This window comes from Dendropsophus ebraccatus, chromosome 7, assembly GCF_027789765.1.
Source record: "Dendropsophus ebraccatus isolate aDenEbr1 chromosome 7, aDenEbr1.pat, whole genome shotgun sequence".
Taxonomy (NCBI): domain Eukaryota; kingdom Metazoa; phylum Chordata; class Amphibia; order Anura; family Hylidae; genus Dendropsophus; species Dendropsophus ebraccatus.
In genome coordinates, this window is record NC_091460.1 from 149311068 (window position 1) to 149329695 (window position 18628).

The window sequence follows — 18628 nt, forward strand, 5'->3', positions numbered from 1 at the left end:
CACAGGTCCCGCTGTGTAATCCTTTGTTCTCTGCTGGCGACTAATCTCCCTCCTGCTTTTCCAAATGCACAATAGTATTTACAGAGCGAAAAAGTGTAAAAACACATTTTAAAAAATGGAAAAAAGCCAAAGGTGCAGCAAACATGCATCATAAAAAATTAATTTTTTTAAATTACAAATACGGACCAGGAACGGAGTGTGCCCGCTGCTTTATCACAATGTATTATTAGGGGTTTTCCAGGCTTAGAAAAAAGAAAAACATGGGCGCTTTCTACCAAAGACAGCAGCAGCCCAGTCCTCAGTTTGGGGGGGGGGGGGGCTTTGTTCTGTAGATCCCGCACACAACCTGTGGCGGACAGATGTGTCGCTGTTTATGTAAAATATTATGTGTTTTTTCTATGGGTGACATCTATGCTTCTCCCCGGTCCTGTCTCATACGATGTAGCTGACAGATCTATGGGTGACATCTATGCTTCTCCCCGGTCCTGTCTCATACGATGTAGGTGACATATCTATGGGTGACATCTATGCTTCTCCCCGGTCCTGTCTCATACGATGTAGGTGACAGATCTATGGGTGACATCTATGCTTCTCCCCGGTCCTGTCTCATACGATGTAGCTGACAGATCTATGGGTGACATCTATGCTTCTCCCCGATCCTGTCTCATACGATGTAGCTGACAGATCTATGGGTGACATCTCTGCTTCTCCCCGGTCCTGTCTCATACAATGTAGCTGACAGATCTATGGGTGACATCTATGCTTCTCCCCGGTCCTGTCTCATACGATGTAGCTGACAGATCTATGGGTGACATCTATGCTTCTCCCCGGTCCTGTCTCATACGATGTAGCTAACAGATCTATGGGTGACTATGCTTCTCCCCGGTTTTGTCTCATACGATGTAGGTGACAGATCTATGGGTGACATCTATGCTTCTCCCCGGTCCTGTCTCATACGATGTAGCTGACAGATCTATGGGTGACATCTATGCTTCTCCCCGGTCCTGTCTCATACGATGTAGGTGACAGATCTATGGGTGACATCTATGCTTCTCCCCGGTCCTGTCTCATACAATGTAGCTGACAGATCTATGGGTGACATCTATGCTTCTCCCCGGTCCTGTCTCATACGATGTAGCTGACAGATCTATGGGTGACATCTATGCTTCTCCCCGGTCCTGTCTCATACGATGTAGCTGACAGATCTATGGGTGACATCTATGCTTCTCCCCGGTCCTGTCTCATACGATGTAGCTGACAGATCTATGGGTGACATCTATGCTTCTCCCCGGTCCTGTCTCATACGATGTAGCTGACAGATCTATGGGTGACATCTATGCTTCTCCCCGGTCCTGTCTCATACGATGTAGCTGACAGATCTATGGGTGACATCTATGCTTCTCCCCGGTCCTGTCTCATGCGATGTAGCTGACAGATCTATGGGTGACATCTATGCTTCTCCCCGATCCTGTCTCATACGATGTAGGTGACATATCTATGGGTGACATCTATGCTTCTCCCCGGTCCTGTCTCATACGATGTAGCTGACAGATCTATGGGTGACATCTATGCTTCTCCCCGGTCCTGTCTCATACGATGTAGCTGACAGATCTATGGGTGACATCTATGCTTCTCCCCGGTCCTGTCTCATACGATGTAGCTGACAGATCTATGGGTGACATCTATGCTTCTCCCCGATCCTGTCTCATACGATGTAGCTGACAGATCTATGGGTGACATCTATGCTTCTCCCCGGTCCTGTCTCATACGATGTAGCTGACAGATCTATGGGTGACATCTATGCTTCTCCCCGGTCCTGTCTCATACGATGTAGCTGACAGATCTATGGGTGACATCTATGCTTCTCCCCGGTCCTGTCTCATACGATGTAGGTGACAGATCTATGGGTGACATCTATGCTTCTCCCCGGTCCTGTCTCATACGATGTAGCTGACAGATCTATGGGTGACATCTATGCTTCTCCCCGGTCCTGTCTCATACGATGTAGCTGACAGATCTATGGGTGACATCTATGCTTCTCCCCGGTCCTGTCTCATACGATGTAGCTGACAGATCTATGGGTGACATCTATGCTTCTCCCCGGTCCTGTCTCATACGATGTAGCTGACAGATCTATGGGTGACATCTATGCTTTCTCATCCTACTGTAGACGGCTTTTTAGCCTCCTCTCCTCTGTGGCATCTATGTGTCCATGAACAGGCCGGGGGGGAGCTGAGGGTGGGATGGAAGCTGATGTGAACTTCCTGGCCTATAGATGACCTCTAATATCCTTCTATTACATTCACTTTGATTATTTATGACCCTTCAGTTAGATATGAGACATTATATATGCAGTCTGTATGGATGGATTTATGTGGAAGCATCTGAAGGCCGGACGCCCGGGTGCAGGGGAGTCCGCAATCTAAATATTTACCTCATGATGTATATTCTATTGACAAACAGCCACGTTATTCTGACCGTTTCAGAAATGGATTTTAACCTCCCAGTGAACTTTCACCTTGACAAAAACTTAATATAACAGGGTTGAACTTTAAATGAACTTTCCTGTGAACTTTCTTGAAGTTCTCTGCAGCGGATTGTGAAAATTTTGATTCCTTCCACATTTTAGACTCCAGAGCTTTGACACGTACAGCAGATTGGGAGTCACTATCTATTTGCCATTCATTATTGTTAATTGCCGTTATCTGTCCTGTCCATTCTGGATGCTGTATGAACCGAACGTGAACCTTTCTGGCTGTTTTTCCAGCTGTTTTAGTCACTGAAAATGATCACAGAAGGTAAAGTCATAAGTTTGGACAATGTCACCAGTGCTGACGGTTCAGTGGTGGACGGAGCATTTACATATACAGATAGACATGGTTGTTCTGCTCCTCTCTGCATCACATACGCTGGGTCCTTGGGTGCAGATAGATGTGATTCTCCTCTCTGCATCACATACGCTGGGTCCTTGGGTGCAGATAGATGTGATTCTCCTCTCTGCATCACATATGCTGGGTCCTTGGGTGCAGATAGATGTGATTCTCCTCTCTGCATCACATACGCTGGGTCCTTGGGTGCAGATAGATGTGATTCTCCTCTCTGCATCACATACGCTGGGTTCTTGGGTGCAGATAGATGTGATTCTCCTCTCTACATCACATACGCTGGGTCCTTGGGTGCAGATAGATGTGATTCTCCTCTCTGCATCAGATATTCGGGGTCCTTGGGTGCAGATCGATGTGATTCTTCTCTCTACATTAGATATTCAGGGTCCTTGGGTGCAGACAGATGTGATTCTCTTCTCTGCATTAGATTTTCGGGTCCTTGGGTGCAGATAGATGTGATTCTCCTCTCTGCATTAGATTTTCGGGTCCTTGGGTGCAGATAGATGTGATTCTCCTCTCTGCATCAGATATTCAGGGTCCTTGGGTGCAGATAGATGTGATTCTTCTCTCTACATCAGATATTCGTGGTCCTTGGGTGCAGGTAGATGTGATTCTTCTCTCTGCATCAGATATTCGGGGTCTTTGGGTGCAGATAGTTGGGATTCTCCTCTCTGCACCAGACATTCGGGGTCCTTGGGTGCAGATAGATATGATTCTCCTCTCTGCATCAGATATTCGGGGTCTTTGGGTGCAGACAGATGTTATTCTCCTCTCTGCATTAGATTTTCGGGTCCTTGGGTGCATATAGATGTGATTCTCCTCTCTGGATTAGATTTTCGGGTCCTTGGGTGCAGATAGATGTGATTCTCCTCTCTGCATCAGATATTCGGGGTCCTTGGGTGCAGATCGATGTGATTCTCCTCTCTACATTAGATATTCAGGGTCCTTGGGTGCAGACAGATGTGATTCTCCTCTCTGCATTAGATTGTCGGGTCCTTGGGTGCAGATAGATGTGATTCTCCTCTCTGCATCAGATATTCGGGGTCCTTGGGTGCAGATAGATGTGATTCTCCTCTCTGCATCACATACGCCGGATCCTTGGGTGCAGATAGATGTGATTCTCCTCTTTGCATTAGATATTCGGGTCCTTGGGTGCAGGTAGATGTGATTCTCCTCTGCATTAGATATTCGGGGTCCTTGGGTGCAGATAGATGTGATTCTTCTCTCTGCATCAGATATTAGGGGTCTTTGGGTGCAGATAGTTGGGATTCTCCTCTCTGCATTAGATATTCGTGGTCCTTGGGTGCAGATAGATGTGATTCTCCTCTCTACATCAGATATTCTGGGTCCTTGGGTGCAGATAGATGTGATTCTCCTCTCTGCATCAGATATTCCGGGTCCTTGGGTGCAGATAGATATGATTCTCCTCTCTGCATCAGATATTCGGGGTCCTTGGGTGCACATAGATGTGATTCTCCTCTCTGCATCACATACGCCGGGTCCTTGGGTGCAGATAGATGTGATTCTCCTCTCTACATCAGATATTCGGGGTCCTTGGGTGCAGATAGATGTGATTCTCCTCTCTGCATGAGATATTCGGGGTCCTTGGGTGCAGATAGATGTGATTCTCCTCTCTGCATGAGATATTCAGGGTCCTTGGGTGCAGATAGTTGTGATTCTTCTCTCTGCATCAGATATTCGGGGTCCTTGGGTGCAGATGGATGTGATTCTCCTCTCTGCATGAGATATTCAGGGTCCTTGGGTGCAGATAGTTGGGATTCTTCTCTCTGCATCAGATATTCGGGGTCCTTGGGTGCAGATAGATGTGATTCTCCTGTCTGCATCAGAAATTCGGGGTCCTTGGGTGCAGATAAATGTGATTCTCCTCTCTGCATGAGATATTCGGGGTCCTTGGGTGCAGATCGATGTGATTCTTCTCTCTGCATTAGATATTCAGGGTCCTTGGGTGCAGATAGATGTGATTCTCCTCTCTACATCAGATATTCGGGGTCCTTGGGTGCAGATCGATGTGATTCTTCTCTCTGCATTAGATATTCGGGTCCTTGGGTGCAGATAGATGTGATTCTCCTCTGCATCAGATATTCGGGGTCCTTGGGTGCAGATCGATGTGATTCTCTATCAGATATTCGGGGTCCTTGGGTGCAGATAGATGTGATTCTCCTCTCTGCATCAGATATTTGGGGTCCTTGGGTGCAGATAGATGTGATTCTCCTTTCTGCATCACATACGCTGTGTGCTTGGCTACAGATCGATGTGATTCTCCTCTCTGCATTAGATATTCAGGGTCCTTGGGTGCAGATAGATGTGATTCTTCTCTCTGCATCAGATATTAGGGGTCTTTGGGTGCTGATTGTTGGGATTCTCCTCTCTGCATCAGATATTCGGGGTCCTTGGATGCAGATCGATGTGATTCTCCTCTCTGCATCACATACGCCGGGTCTTTGGGTGCAGATAGATATGATTCTCCTCTTTGCATTAGATATTCGGGGTCCTTGGGTGAAGATAAATATGATTCTCCTCTCTGCATCAGATATTCGGGGTCCCTCGGTGCAGATAGATGTGATTCTCCTCTCTACATCAGATATTCGGGGTCCTTGGGTGCAGATAGATGTGATTCTCCTCTCTGCATCAGATATTCGGGTCCTTGGGTGCAGATAGATGTGATTCTCCTCTGCATCAGATATTCGGGGTCCTTGGATGCAGATCGATGTGATTCTCTATCAGATATTCGGGGTCCTTGGGTGCAGATAGATGTGATTCTCCTCTCTGCATCAGATATTTGGGGTCCTTGGGTGCAGATAGATGTGATTCTCCTTTCTGCATCACATACGCCGTATGCTTGGCTACAGATCGATGTGATTCTCCTCTCTGCATTAGATATTCAGGGTCCTTGGGTGCAGATAGATGTGATTCTTCTCTCTGCATCAGATATTAGGGGTCTTTGGGTGCTGATTGTTGGGATTCTCCTCTCTGCATCAGATATTCGGGGTCCTTGGATGCAGATCGATGTGATTCTCCTCTCTGCATCACATACGCCGGGTCTTTGGGTGCAGATAGATATGATTCTCCTCTCTGCATCACATACGCCGGGTCCTTGGGTGCAGATAGATGTGATTCTCCTCTTTGCATTAGATATTCGGGGTCCTTGGGTGAAGATAAATATGATTCTCCTCTCTGCATCAGATATTCGGGGTCCCTCGGTGCAGATAGATGTGATTCTCCTCTCTACATCAGATATTCGGGGTCCTTGGGTGCAGATAGATGTGATTCTCCTCTCTGCATCAGATATTCGGGGTCCTTGGGTGCAGATCGATGTGATTCTTCTCTCTGCATTAGATATTCAGGGTCCTTGGGTGCAGATAGAAGTGATTCTCCTCTCTGCATTAGATATTCGGGGTCCTTGGATGCAGATCGATGTGATTCTCTATCAGATATTCGGGGTCCTTGGGTGCAGATAGATGTGATTCTCCTCTCTGCATCAGATATTTGGGGTCCTTGGGTGCAGATAGATGTGATTCTCCTTTCTGCAACACATACGCCGTGTGCTTGGCTACAGATCGATGTGATTCTCCTCTCTGCATTAGATATTCAGGGTCCTTGGGTGCAGATAGATGTGATTCTTCTCTCTGCATCAGATATTAGGGGTCTTTGGGTGCTGATTGTTGGGATTCTCCTCTCTGCATCAGATATTCGGGGTCCTTGGGTGCAGATAGATGTGATTCTCCTCTCTGCATCAGATATTCGGGGTCCCTCGATGCAGATAGATGTGATTCTCCTCTCTACATCAGATATTCGGGGTCCTTGGGTGCAGATAGATGTGATTCTCCTCTCTGCATCAGATATTCGGGGTGCTTGGGTGCAGATAGATATGATTCTCCTCTCTGCATTAGATATTCAGGGTCCTTGGGTGCAGATAGATGTGATTCTCCTCTCTACATCAGATATTCGGGGTCCTTGGGTGCAGATAGATGTAATTCTCCTCTCTGCATCAGATATTCGGGGTCCTTGGGTGCAGATCGATGTGATTCTCCTCTCTGCATTAGATATTCGGATCCTTGGGTGCAGATAGATGTGATTCTCCTCTCTGCATCAGATATTTGGGGTCCTTGGGTGCAGATAGATGTGATTCTCCTCTCTACATCAGATATTCGGGGTCCTTGGGTGCAGATAGATGTGATTCTCCTCTCTGCATCAGATATTCGGGGTCCTTGGGTTCAGGTAGATGTGATTCTCCTCTCTACATCAGATATTTGGGGTCCCTGGGTGCAGATATATGTGATTCTCCTCTCTGCATCAGATACCCTGTGACTGTGACTAGTTCCCTGTGACTGTGACTAGTTCTCTTTGACTAATGCCCTGTTACTAGTGCCCTGTGAATGTGACTAGTGCCCTGTGAATGTGACTAGTGCCCTGTGACTAGTTTCCTGTGACTGTGACTAGTACCCTGTGAGTGTGACTAGTTCCCTGTGACTGTGACTAGTGTCCTGTGACTAGTACACTGTGACTAGTACCCTGTGACTGTGACTAGTTCTCTGTGGCTAGTACCCTGTTACTGTGACTAGTTCCCTGTGACTAGTTCCCTGTGACTGTGACTAGTGTCCTGTGACTAGTACCCTGTGACTGTGACTAGTTCCCTGTGACTGTGACTAGTTCTCTTTGACTAATGCCCTGTTACTAGTGCCCTGTGAATGTGACTAGTGCCCTGTGAATGTGACTAGTGCCCTGTGACTAGTTTCCTGTGACTGTGACTAGTACCCTGTGAGTGTGACTAGTTCCCTGTGACTGTGACTAGTGTCCTGTGACTAGTACACTGTGACTAGTACCCTGTGACTGTGACTAGTTCTCTGTGGCTAGTACCCTGTTACTGTGACTAGTTCCCTGTGACTAGTTCCCTGTGACTAGTTCCCTGTGACTGTGACTAGTACCCTGTGACTGTGACTAGTACCCTGTGACTGTGACTAGTTCCCTGTGACTGTGGCTAGTACCCTGTTACTGTGACTAGTTCCCTGTGACTAGTTCCCTGTGACTATTACCCTGTGACTACTTACTAGTACCCTATGACTCGTTCCCTGTGACTAGTTCCCTGTGACTAGTTCTCTGTGACTAGTACCCTGTGACTACTGACTAGTACCCTGTGACTGTGACTAGTGCCCTGTGTGTAATTACGAGGAGTTCTTTGGAGTTAGTCCTGGAGATTCCCCCACATGTGTTACACTTGTTATGTTATGGTGGAAGGTATAGGGATAGAACTATATATACCTGCCGATCCGTCCACATGTCCTTTCTTGTCGGTACAGCTGGAGGTGCTGGGATACAGAACTTAAGCTGCGGGGTGAATGGCGCAGAGGGACGTGAATGTGTTTGGGTTTTTCTGACCTTTGGCCTTTTCCTTTTTCAGATGCTGAAGCGGTGACAGTCCTGGGGGCCCGGGGGGAGCAGCCGTCCTCACTCTATAAGGTTTTCTCTCTTGTCTATGTTTGTGTGGTATTATTTCCAGTACAGTCACTAACACTGGTTCCAAGTCACAAATCGTCTCATATATACAGTAGGGGAGCGTTATCACAGGGTATAATATAGACTATGTCACAGGGCACTGTGACTAATATATTGTGACTGTGACTATTGGCCTGTGACTAGTGCCCTGTACCCTGTAACTGTGACTAGTGTCTGTGACTAGTGCCCTGTACCCTGTAACTGTGACTAGTGCCCTGTAACTAGTACCCTGTGACTAGTGCCCTGTACCCTGTGACTGTGATTAGTACCCTGTACCCTGTGACTAGTGGCCTGTGACTAGTGCCCTGTACCCTGTGACTGTGACTAGTGCCCTGTAACCTGTGACTAGTACCCTGTACCCGGTGACTAGTGCCCTGTACCCTGTCCCTGTGACTGGGACTAGTACCCTGTGTCTGTGACTAGTGCTCTGTACCCTGTGTCTGTGACTAGTGCCCTGTACACTGTGACTAGTGCCCTGTACCCTTTACCCTCTGACTAGTACCCTGTGACTAGTGCCCTGTACCCTTTGACTAGTGCCCTGTTCCATCTGACTAGTGCCCTGTACCCTCTGACTGTGACTAGTGCCCTGTGACTGACTAGTGCCATGAGTTATAATGACGTTACGACTTGGAGGAGGGGGGGTATGCACAAAGCTGCAACATGAAGCACATTAGACGCCTTTGGTGTTAAAGGGGAGTTAACACCTTCTGCTCCATGTGCTTCTGAGGCTTCTGAGACATGGAGGGGGCACACACATATCCTGAATCTACGCCTGTACGCAATCTCCAGTAGCTGCATGTTGTCTCTGCAATCTCAGTGACATTGTGCAGCTATTGGACGACGTGTCCCGGCGTGGTTTCCTTCGCATGCGATTATCGGGATATGCACCCGAGCGATGGGAAGAAGAAACCCACAGTTATAAGTTGTAACACCCCGACAGAGCTTCTCATCCAGCGTCAGTGCTGGGGGCCGCTCAGGTGGGTGGGCTGCTTAGGAGTTTCATCCCTTTATTTTTATAACTGATTCTGCAGCACTTCTCATAGATTTGTCAGGTTTGGTCCCTGTCCCCATTAGGCCTCACAATCTAATGTTTAGTATGATTGGGAGGAAACTGGAATACCACAGTTGGAGGCATTATTACTACAGTATATGTGGACACAGCAGGGGGCATTATTACTATATGGGGGCACAGCAGGGGACATTATTACTATATAGAGGCACAGCAGGGAAAACATTATTACCATATGGGGGCACAGCAGGAGACATTACTATATGGGTGCACAGGAGGGGGCATTATTACTATATGGGAGCACAGCAGGGAAGACATTATTACCATATGGAGATGCACAGCAGGAGACATTATTACTATATGGGGGCAAAGCAGGGGGTATTATTACTATATGAGGGCACAGCAGGAGACATTATTACTGTATGGGAGGCACAGCAGGGAGCATTATTACTATATGAGGGCACAGCAGGGAAGACATTATTATCATATGGGGGGCACAGCAGGGACATTATTACTATATGTAAGACACAGCAGGGGACATTATTACTATATGGAGGGCACAGCAGGGGACATTATTACTATATGGAGGCACAGCAGGGGACATTATTACTGTATGGAGGACACATCAGGGGGAATTATTACTATATGGGGGCACAGCAGGGGACATTATTACTATATGGGAGCACAGAAGGGGGCATTATTACTATATGGGAGCACAGCAGGGGGCATTATTACTATATGGGAGCACAGCAGGGAAGACATTATTACCATATGGAGGGGCACAGCAGGAGACATTATTACTAAATGGGGGCAAAGCAGGGGCATTATTACTATATGAGGGCACAGCAGGAGACATTATTACTGTATGTAGGACACAGCAGGGGAAATTATTACTATATAGAGGCACAGCAGGAGACATTATTACTATATGGGGGCACAGCTGGGGTCATTATTACTATATGGGGGCACAGCAGGGGTCATTGTTACTATATGGGGGCACAGCAGGGGACATTATTACTGTATGGAGGGCACAGCAGGAGGCATTATTACTATACGGGGGTACAGCAGGGGACATTATCACTATATGGGGGAACAGCAGGGGACATTATTACTATATGGAGGGCACAGCAGGAGGCATTATTACTATATGGGAGCATAGCAGGAGGCATTATTACTATATGGGGCACAGCAGGAGGCATTACTATATGAGAGAACAGCAGGGAAGACATTATTATCATATGGGGGCAAAACAGGGACATTATTACTATATGTAAGACACAGCAGGAGACATTATTACTATATGGAGGGCACAGCAGGGGACATTATTACTGTATGGAGGGCACAGCAGGGGAAATTATTACTATATGGGGGCACAGCAGGGGAAATTATTACCATATGGAGGGGCACAGCAGGAGACATTATTACTAAATGGGGGCAAAGCAGGGGCATTATTACTATATGAGGGCACAGCAGGAGACATTATTACTGTATGTAGGACACAGCAGGGGAAATTATTACTATATAGAGGCACAGCAGGAGACATTATTACTATATGGGGGCACAGCTGGGGTCATTATTACTATATGGGGGCACAGCAGGGGTCATTGTTACTATATGGGGGCACAGCAGGGGACATTATTACTGTATGGAGGGCACAGCAGGAGGCATTATTACTATACGGGGGTACAGCAGGGGACATTATCACTATATGGGGGAACAGCAGGGGACATTATTACTATATGGAGGGCACAGCAGGAGGCATTATTACTATATGGGAGCATAGCAGGAGGCATTATTACTATATGGGGCACAGCAGGAGGCATTACTATATGAGAGAACAGCAGGGAAGACATTATTATCATATGGGGGCAAAACAGGGACATTACTATATGGAGGGCACAGCAGGGGACATTATTACTATATGGAGGCACAGCAGGGGACATTATTACTGTATGGAGGGCACAGCAGGGGAAATTATTACTATATGGGGGCACAGCAGGGGAAATTATTACTATATGGAGGCACAGCAGGTGACATTATTACTATATGGAGGCACAGCTGTAGACATTATTACTAGGGATGAGCGAACCGAACCGTTACGAACCAGATTAGTTAAGAACTTTGCAAAAAGTTAGGTTCGGTACCGAACCGAACTTTCCAAAAGTTTGTTACGAAGTTCGTTAAAATCGCAACGGCGTCGCAAAACTGTATTGTTTTCACAAAATGGAAGAGGATATAAGGAATTATTACTCCTATAATCCTTTGTATCCTGTTATTATGTGAATATCAAGGTGTGTGACGTCACTACAGGAACAGGAAGTGCCTGAGCGTCCATGCTCTTTCTCATTGTGTGTCTAGACTGCAGAGAGAGAGGAGGTGTACGTTAGGCAGAGAGGGAAAACACATAGATTACATATCCAAACAACTGGATAAGTACAGGGAGAGATAGAGAAGGAGTATATATTGTTTGTGAGAGAAGCCGGAGAGAGGAAGATAAAAAACAAAAATCGCAAGATCCAGGGAAAGCTTGATAAGCCCATACATAGTGAGAGAGGCTGAGAAATCAAGAGTTAGGTAGAGAGAGGGAGAGATAGGTAGAGAGAGGGATAGATAGGTAGAGAGAGGGATAGATAGGCATCTAACTCAAAAATCGTGATATCTAGGAAGAGATAGGGAGATAAAAAAAAGAAATAGGGAGAGAAAAGTGAGAAGAGTCACTCAGGACACGTAGCATTGAACCAGCTACTGTTCCGTGACAGAGAGGAGACGCTAGACGTTGCTGCTCTGCTGGGTGCCGTTAACCGCGTATAGCCGCAAGCAAAAAAGTTTTAAAAAACTTAAAAAAAAAAAGTTTGTTTGTTTGCTTGTGATAAGCTGTTCTAGGTGACGCTAAGTCAGCGTCCCACAAAAGCTGTCCGTTTGTGCTCTGCTGGTTGCCGTCACACCGGTTTAGCCACCCGCAACCAAAAAAAGTTAAAAAATAAAAAATAATTGTTTTTTTGTGATAACCTGTAAATGTCTCCTTTGCTGGGTGCCTCCAACCCACAAAGCAATAGTCACTGAAACTTTCTGCCTTCTGCCCAATAGATTATTTCTTTTTCAAAATTTACACCAACCAAACAACTATGTCCAAGCGTCCTACTTCCAGCACTTCCCAGGCAAGGACTGCAACGGCAGGCGGTGAGGGTAGGAGGAGTGGCAGCACCAGGCCCGGTGGCAGCCGGGGCAACAGGCGTGGCAGCAGGGTGCAGCTACCCCAGACGCCCACGGGTCATGTAAGAACCACACAGCCAGCGTTTCTAGATTGGCTTACCCAATCCTCTAGTTCCACTGCCCAAAGCTCCCAAACGAGGTCGGCTGGATCATCCGACACCACCCTTACATGGGACGGTCGGCGATAGTCCTCTGCCCCGTCCCCTGTTATTACTATGCCACCCACCTCTGGGGCACCTTCTGCCAGGGAACTCTTGGCAAACCTTGATTTGCCCTTGGAGTCTCTACCACTTTTTAGTGATGATGATGAGGAGGAGGTAGTAGTCCCCCAAAGGCAGCAGGTGGAACGTGCAGAGGCTGCAGAGGAGGGGTTGGCTGTAAGCAGGGAGGGGCATCCAGTGCCACACCTGAGATTCTGTCCCAGCCCCTGGAGGAAAGTAGCAGTGGTGGTGATGATGATGATGATGTCGCTGATCGGACGTGGCGCGCTCAAGCAGCATTATCTTCGGCGTCATCAGGGGAGGAAAGTGAGGTGCTACCGAAGCAGCAACATCCCACTGGTGCAAGGAAGCGAGGCACAAGAGGGAGGGGTAGAAGACAACCTACCAGGCAGACTTCATCAATACCTTTACGCCTTGGTCCTGAGAGGGGACCCCCAGGCAGCGGTGGCAGTGAACAACCAGCAAGACCCCCCGTGGCTGCCAGCAAACCACGGTCCGCTGTCGTCTGGCAGTTCTTTCGGCTGGGGACAGATAAGCACATCGCTCTGTGCCTGCTGTGCAATGAGAGGGTCAGTCGTGGCAGGGGTGATAATCTTGGGACAACATCCATGAGGAAGCACATGGAAAGGCAACACCAACAGGCCTGGAAAAAACTTGACCCAAATACCACCTCCTGTCAGGATGCACTTTACACTGCAGATCCCATCATGCAGCATCCTGTCACTGGAACTCAGGCCTCGTCAGCCTCAGTTGCCAGCAGCAGCACAGTCTCACTGCCATGTACACCCCTAATGAGGCAGCAATCCCTGACCGAGTCCATGGCCAAACATCAGGTGTACTGCAGCAGCCATCCCATGGCACAGAAACTAACCGGAAACCTGCGCACTCCAGATGGCGAGTACCCAGCCGCCACTACTTCTCTAGCAAAGCTGTCCCATCACTGCACAGTTATGTGAAGAGAAAGGTTGGCGACTCATTGGGACTCTCTGTGTCCAAGACAGTGCACCTGAGTGCTGATGTCTGGTCCTCTAATTATGGGCAAGGGCAGTACATGTCCGTTACTGCCCATTGGGTCAACATCCTCCCAGGAGACCATCAGGAAGTTGGCCCATTCTTGCCACTGTCACCTCCACGGTGCTTTAGTGCCCCCACCGTCAATTGTCTATTTGAAAACATACTGGGTGGAATCAAGAGCTGCGGAAGCTGCCATCTCAACTTGTCTGTTTTTAACAATACTAGCCTGAGAGCCATCAACTGCTGCCATCTTCTGCTCCTCAACTGGTCTGTTTTTAATACTACTGACATTGAATCAATCAACTGCTGCCTCATCCTCAAGTAGCCTCTCCTCGATAATACTGGCCTGGAATCAATCAACTGCTGCCTCATGCTCCTCAATTAGCCTCTCCTCGATAATACTGGCCTGGAATCAATCAACTGCTACTTCCTCCTCCTCCTCAAGTAGCCTCTCCTCGATAATACTGGCCTGGTATCAATCAACTGCTGCTTCCTCCTCCTCCTCCTCAAGTAGCTTCTCCTCGATAATACTGGCCTTGAATCAATCAACTGCTGCCTCATCCTCCTCAATTAGCCTCTCCTCGATAATACTGGCCTTGAATCAATCAACTGCTGCCTACTCCTCGAGTAGCCTCTACTCGATAATACTGGCCTTGAATCAATGAACTGCTGCCTCCTCCTCAAGTAGCCTCTCCTCGATAATACTAGCCTGGAATCGATCAACTGCTGCCTCCTCCTCAAGTAGCCTCTCCTCGATAATACTGGCCTTGAATCAATCAACTGCTGCCTACTCCTCGAGTAGCCTCTACTCGATAATACTGGCCTTGAATCAATGAACTGCTGCCTCCTCCTCAAGTAGCCTCTCCTCGATAATACTAGCCTGGAATCGATCAACTGCTGCCTCCTCCTCAAGTAGCCTCTACTCGATAATACTGGCCTGGAATCAATCAACTGCTGCCTCATCCTCCTCAATTAGCCTCTCCCCGATAATACTGGCCTGGTATCAATCAACTGCTGCTTCCTCCTCCTCCTCAAGTAGCTTCTCTTCGATAATACTGGCCTTGAATCAATCAACTGCTACCTCATCCTCCTCAATTAGCCTCTCGATAATACTGGCCTTGAATCAATCAACTGCTGCCTCCTCCTCCTCAAGTAGCCTCTCCTCGATAATACTAGCCTGGAATCGATCAACTGCTGCCTCCTCCTCAAGTAGCCTCTCCTCGATAATACTGGCCTTGAATCGATCAACTGCTGCCTCCTCCTCAAGTAGCCTCTCCTCCATAATACTGGCCTTGAATCAATCAACTGCTGCCTCATCCTCCTCAAGTAGCCTCTCCTCCATAATACTGGCCTTGAATTGATCAACTGCCTCCTCCTCCTCAAGTAGCTTTCCTCGATAATACTGGCCTTGAATCAATCAACTGCTGCCTCCTCCTCCTCAAGTAGCCTTTCCTTGATAATACTGGCCTTGAATCTATCAACTGCTGCCTCCTCCTCAAGTAGCCTCTCCTCAATAATACTGGCCTTGAATCGATCAACTGCTGCCTCCTCCTCAAGTAGCCTCTCCTCGATAATACTAGCCTGGAATCGATCAACTGCTGGCTTCTCCTCAAGTAGCCTTTCCTCGATAATACTGGCTTTGAATCAATCAACTGCTGCCTCCTCCTCAAGTAGCCTCTCCTCAATAACACTGGCCTTGAATCGATCAACTGCTGCCGCCTCCTCAAGTAGCCTCTCCTTGATAATACTAGCCTGGAATCGATCAACTGCTGCCTCCTCCTCAAGTAGCCTCTCCTCGATAATACCAGCCTGGAATCGATCAACTGCTGCCTCATGCTCCTCAATTAGCCTCTACTCGATAATACTGGCCTGGAATCAATCAACTGCTGCTTCCTCCTCCTCCTCAAGTAGCCTCTCCTCGATAATACTGGCCTTGAATCAATCAACTGCTGCCTCATCCTCCTCAATTAGCCTCTCCTCGATAATACTGGCCTTGAATCAATCAACTGCTGCCTACTCCTCAAGTAGCCTCTACTCGATAATACTGGCCTTGAATCAATGAACTGCTGCCTCCTCCTCAAGTAGCCTCTCCTCGATAATACTAGCCTGGAATCGATCAACTGCTGCCTCCTCCTCAAGTAGCCTCTCCTCGATAATACTAGCCTTGAATCAATCAACTGCTGCCTCATCCTCCTCAAGTAGCCTTTCCTCGATAATACTGGCCTTGAATTGATCAACTGCCTCCTCCTCCTCAAGTAGCTTTCCTCGATAATACTGGCCTTGAATCAATCAACTGCTGCCTCCTCCTCCTCAAGTAGCCTTTCCTTGATAATACTGGCCTTGAATCTATCAACTGCTGCCTCCTCCTCAAGTAGCCTCTCCTCAATAATACTGGCCTTGAATCGATCAACTGCTGCCTCCTCCTCAAGTAGCCTCTCCTCGATAATACTAGCCTGGAATCGATCAACTGCTGGCTTCTCCTCAAGTAGCCTTTCCTCGATAATACTGGCCTTGAATTGATCAACTGCTGCCTCATCCTCCTCAAGTAGCCTTTCCTCGATAATACTGGCTTTGAATCAATCAACTGCTGCCTCCTCCTCAAGTAGCCTCTCCTCAATAACACTGGCCTTGAATCGATCAACTGCTGCCTCCTCCTCAAGTAGCCTCTCCTTGATAATACTAGCCTGGAATCGATCAACTGCTGCCTCCTCCTCAAGTAGCCTCTCCTCGATAATACCAGCCTGGAATCGATCAACTGCTGCCTCATGCTCCTCAATTAGCCTCTACTCGATAATACTGGCCTGGAATCAATCAACTGCTGCTTCCTCCTCCTCCTCAAGTAGCCTCTCCTCGATAATACTGGCCTTGAATCAATCAACTGCTGCCTCATCCTCCTCAATTAGCCTCTCCTCGATAATACTGGCCTTGAATCAATCAACTGCTGCCTACTCCTCAAGTAGCCTCTACTCGATAATACTGGCCTTGAATCAATGAACTGCTGCCTCCTCCTCAAGTAGCCTCTCCTCGATAATACTAGCCTGGAATCGATCAACTGCTGCCTCCTCCTCAAGTAGCCTCTCCTCGATAATACTAGCCTTGAATCAATCAACTGCTGCCTCATCCTCCTCAAGTAGCCTTTCCTCGATAATACTGGCCTTGAATCGATCAACTGCTGCCTCCTCCTCAAGTAGCCTCTCCTCAATAATACTGGCTTTGAATCGATCAACTGCGGCCTCCTCCTCAAGTAGCCTCTCCTCGATAATACTGGCCTGGAATCAATCAACTGCTGCCTCATCCTCCTCAATTAGCCTCTCCCCGATAATACTGGCCTGGTATCAATCAACTGCTGCTTCCTCCTCCTCCTCAAGTAGCTTCTCTTCGATAATACTGGCCTTGAATCAATCAACTGCTACCTCATCCTCCTCAATTAGCCTCTCGATAATACTGGCTATGAATCAATCAACTGCTGCCTCCTCCTCCTCAAGTAGCCTCTCCTCGATAATACTAGCCTGGAATCGATCAACTGCTGCCTCCTCCTTAAGTAGCCTCTCCTCGATAATACTGGCCTTGAATCGATCAACTGCTGCCTCCTCCTCAAGTAGCCTCTCCTCCATAATACTGGCCTTGAATCAATCAACTGCTGCCTCCTTCTCAAGTAGCCTCTCCTCGATAATACTGGCCTTGAATCTATCAACTGCTGCCTCATCCTCCTCAAGTAGCCTCTCCTCCATAATACTGGCCTTGAATTGATCAACTGCCTCCTCCTCCTCAAGTAGCCTTTCCTCAATAATACTGGCCTTGAATCAATCAACTGCTGCCTCCTCCTCCTCAAGTAGCCTTTCCTCGAAAATACTGGCCTTGAATCAATCAACTGCTGCCTCCTCCTCAAGTAGCCTCTCCTCAATAATACTGGCCTTGAATCGATCAACTGCTGCCTCCTCCTCAAGTAGCCTCTCCTCGATAATACTAGCCTGGAATCGATCAACTGCTGCCTCCTCCTCAAGTAGCCTTTCCTCGATAATACTGGCCTTGAATCAATCAACTGCTGCCTCCTCCTCCTCAAGTAGCCTTTCCTTGATAATACTGGCCTTGAATCTATCAACTGCTGCCTCCTCCTCAAGTAGCCTCTCCTCAATAATACTGGCCTTGAATCGATCAACTGCTGCCTCCTCCTCAAGTAGCCTCTCCTCGATAATACTAGCCTGGAATCGATCAACTGCTGGCTTCTCCTCAAGTAGCCTTTCCTCGATAATACTGGCCTTGAATTGATCAACTGCTGCCTCATCCTCCTCAAGTAGCCTTTCCTCGATAATACTGGCTTTGAATCAATCAACTGCTGCCTCCTCCTCAAGTAGCCTCTCCTCAATAACACTGGCCTTGAATCGATCAACTGCTGCCTCCTCCTCAAGTAGCCTCTCCTTGATAATACTAGCCTGGAATCGATCAACTGCTGCCTCCTCCTCAAGTAGCCTCTCCTCGATAATACCAGCCTGGAATCGATCAACTGCTGCCTCATGCTCCTCAATTAGCCTCTACTCGATAATACTGGCCTGGAATCAATCAACTGCTGCTTCCTCCTCCTCCTCAAGTAGCCTCTCCTCGATAATACTGGCCTTGAATCAATCAACTGCTGCCTCATCCTCCTCAATTAGCCTCTCCTCGATAATACTGGCCTTGAATCAATCAACTGCTGCCTACTCCTCAAGTAGCCTCTACTCGATAATACTGGCCTTGAATCAATGAACTGCTGCCTCCTCCTCAAGTAGCCTCTC

General features: G+C 47.8%; 1 protein-coding gene across 1 annotated transcript in view; it reads left to right on the forward strand.

The window, feature by feature from the left end:
- The window catches only part of LOC138797917 (uncharacterized), a 199809-nt gene that overhangs the window by 72775 nt on the left and 108406 nt on the right, over positions 1–18628 (forward strand). Inside the window, exon 11 of the mRNA XM_069978720.1 lies at positions 8305–8363. Coding sequence (XP_069834821.1) covers positions 8305–8363 — 59 coding nt within the window. The remainder of the gene's footprint in view (positions 1–8304; positions 8364–18628) is intronic.